General features: G+C 39.3%; 1 protein-coding gene across 1 annotated transcript; it reads right to left on the bottom strand.

Annotated features, from left to right (window-relative positions):
• Window positions 1-3,255, bottom strand: LOC126387494 (large neutral amino acids transporter small subunit 2-like; the record flags this gene model as incomplete). The annotated part of the gene is made up of 4 exons (XM_050039999.1): window positions 1-1,083; window positions 2,516-2,693; window positions 2,855-3,004; window positions 3,157-3,255. Coding segments are annotated over 4 exons (582 nt in total), but the record flags the coding sequence as incomplete, so codon positions are not given.
• Window positions 3,256-3,263: the final 8 nt, after the last annotated feature.

Genomic DNA, 3,263 nt, shown 5'->3' with positions numbered 1-3,263 from the left:
TTTTTTTTTTTTTTATTACTTCCATAAAATGTTAAACTATCCCGAAGTACGAGGATTTACTGTCAAAACAAAGCTGTAGTGACACAGTACAGACTATATTCTAATTAAGGCAATTAACAAGAACTGTGCACCATTTACCGATACAAACTACAACTCACACATCAGCTTTCAGGTGTACGCCTCCACAAGAGTAAAAAAATAGGCCCAGATGTATATGATGTTGAATAGAAAAAAAAATATCAACAAATCTAAAATTAACATATTAAAACTAGCATAACAACAAAGTCAAATGATATAAACAATTATCACAATTACAAAAGATAAAATATTTTGGAATCACAGTCACCTTTAAAAACAAAACATAGTACTTAGTGTACTTCACAACTTGAAATTACTTGATCTGAATCTGATTTTCTGCTTTGACGATCAAAAATACAGCTTTGGTGTGTTGAAAGCAACATTTACAATGTCAAGAAAAACAAAACAAAGAAAAAGTTTGCGTAGCCATCACAGTACAATAAGAGTCTTTTGATAAAAAAAAAAAAAAAAAAAGATGACGCTCTTACAGTAGGAGTGTGCAGGGAGTGTGTGTCGGAAGAGAAGCAGGACGATGAGTGGTAAATGTTTTTGTTTAAGCATTCATGGAGGAGTTGGAAGGTGCTAGCCTTTCTTTATTGCACTTGTGAAGGACCCCAGACTGAAAAGTTTGGGGTCATATTACTCTAAATACCTCATGCTATATTTGGCACTTAAATTATTGATTGATATAAAACCAAATAAAAATATGAAAGACAAAGTCGGGTGGGGGGGGGCACATGTGTTGATCAGTAAATCCACTATAGACTGTGGTGTATGCACGTGTGTTTGTGTGCACCCACGTGTGCGTCTGCATATGTCTGTTTATTTTGGCAGGCGGTAGAGTAAGACTTTAGCAGTCCGCTGACTTGTGGTTGTCACTGTCCTCGTTGGACAGCGGAGACCTGGCCTCCTTCATTTCCTCTCCTTCATCTCCGTTCCCGTCACTAGATCCTGTGGCTGGATAAACCACCACGCAGAACTTCTGGCCCAGGTATGTCATTTTATCTGGAAGACAAGATAAAGAGTTTCAGGACATGGGCGGTAATGGGCTTTCAAATGACACAGTATGCATGTAACGTATGAAGAGAAAGTTTTTACTTGGATATGTAACTTTTCCTAGGACAAATAATTAAAATTCAATTAAGTGTCATACCAATAAATCACCATTTTTAGTGTTGTAAGTGTTAAACGTGTTGATGAATACTTCCATTTCAGGAAATACTACTATACGTATTCTTGCCAAAAGTTAGAAAATGTTGACACCACTCTGTTGCTGCCTTAAAATGATATATTTCGTGTTTCTCAAGAAGAGTCTATATGAACTATCCCCCATATTCGCAGCCTCCGAAGAAACAATTTTCTGAAAGCACTGACTTCACGAGTTGAGACGTGTTTGCTGACATTTTTAAAAGTAGCAAAGGACATGAATGTTAATTTTGCGGTACTTTAGTCATAGAGTCGTTCTGTGTAATTTCATAAAATGTATGAGGCTTCATCTTTGAATAGCATTACATGAACCGCTTGCTAGCTTGCTAAACTGTTAGCCTCAGTAGCTCCTAGACACCAAAGGTTGCATCCATGTTGCCATTACCTAGCAGCAGTGGACTCATGTCTTAGCCTGTTGAACCCAAGCATATTGTGACAATTTCTAATTGAACGCAGCATCTGTCATTTTGGTCAATTCAGTATGGAGGGAGAGCCAGGAGGCAGTTAGCTTAGCTTAGCCTAGCATAAAGACTGGAAGCAGGGGGAAACAGCTAGCCTGGCTAGTTCAAATATATGCTAACCAGAAAGAATAGCTACACCGCATAACTCCCTCTAAACCCCTAAATTGTTGTTTGTACATGTCTAGTTTAGTATTTACTAAGCAAAAGTACTAATGAGTTAGCTTTAGAGGTGGTGGCAGGCATTTTAAATCTTCAAAAAAAGAGCTAGGCTAGCTGTTTCCCCCTGCTTCAAGTCTTTATGCTAAGCTAAGCTAAGCTAAGCTAATTGTTTCCTGGTTCTTGCTCCATATTGAATATACATATATATATGTAAGTGGTGTCAATCTTCTCATCTAACTCTTGGCAAGAAAGCAAATTAGTTTGAATTTATCTGGGCTCTTTGATGGGGACAATGCAAATTAACAAGTTTATAGTTAATGTTAACTTTCAACTCTTGTCCCTAGCTGGGCTTTTTATGTACAGTGTAATTAAAATATACTGATTTCAGTCATAAAACTACAATACACAACAAATATGTAAATACAATTAAATAGACTTCACACAATAGATGTACACCATACACAAATACACCCTGGTAATGTAGCTTACAATACAACTAAAAAAGGGTACAGCTCTGATTTGCTATTGACAGCTGTTTATGAGAAAACTGATTGTCCAAATTTAGATCGATTTGGTATTGCTGTCTCAACAGGACACAGCCCAGGACTTACCAACAAAGGCGTCAAAGCACTGTGGCTTATTGTCCCAGTAGACTCCCAGGAAATAGACGGGGACGCCGGTCAACATGATGGCCAGGCCGATGCCACACACCACAGGCTCGGAGTAAAGGGAGAAGATGAGCAAGAAGGCCCAGAAGATGAGGTAAATGACTGGCCAGATTAGGCTGATCTGTAAGAGAGAATAAAGACACAGTGTATTACACTCAAGTAGAGATAACCATTTGGTGGTTTGGATAATATTTCCACTTTTTGCATCCTTTATTTTTAATCTTTTGTGAATTTTTGTATGTAATGCGCTTTAATGACTGCAAAAACACAACACAAACACACCTTGATTGGTCGGTGAATGTCAGGCTGTTTAATACGCAGGACAATCTGCCCGGCGACAGTGACTCCGTAGAAGAGGTAGTTGATAAAGCCCACATAGTTGATGAGGGTGTACATATCACTGGTGCACAGCATAAGCAGGGTAGACAGGCACTGGGGAGGAAGACGGTAAGGATGGTTAGAGACAGAAAGTGTGATAGTTTGTGGTTTGTCTGCAGCTTGAGGGTTTTTCTGAGTATCACGAGGGACGGAAACCAACTTGTCTGAAGGCGATAATATAGTGTAGAAGTGAGAGCGGTACTCACAGTGAAGAGCAGAGCAGGGATGGGAGTGCAGCGTTTCACATGAATCATAGCCAGCAGACTGGGGAGGTGGCCCTCTCTGGCTCCAGCAAAGAACAGTCTGAGAGAGA

Source organism: Epinephelus moara, unplaced genomic scaffold, assembly GCF_006386435.1.
Source record: "Epinephelus moara isolate mb unplaced genomic scaffold, YSFRI_EMoa_1.0 scaffold51, whole genome shotgun sequence".
In the NCBI taxonomy this organism is placed as follows: domain Eukaryota; kingdom Metazoa; phylum Chordata; class Actinopteri; order Perciformes; family Serranidae; genus Epinephelus; species Epinephelus moara.
Note: the sequence above shows the minus strand (reverse complement) of the source record. Positions and strands in the feature narration are given on the sequence as shown.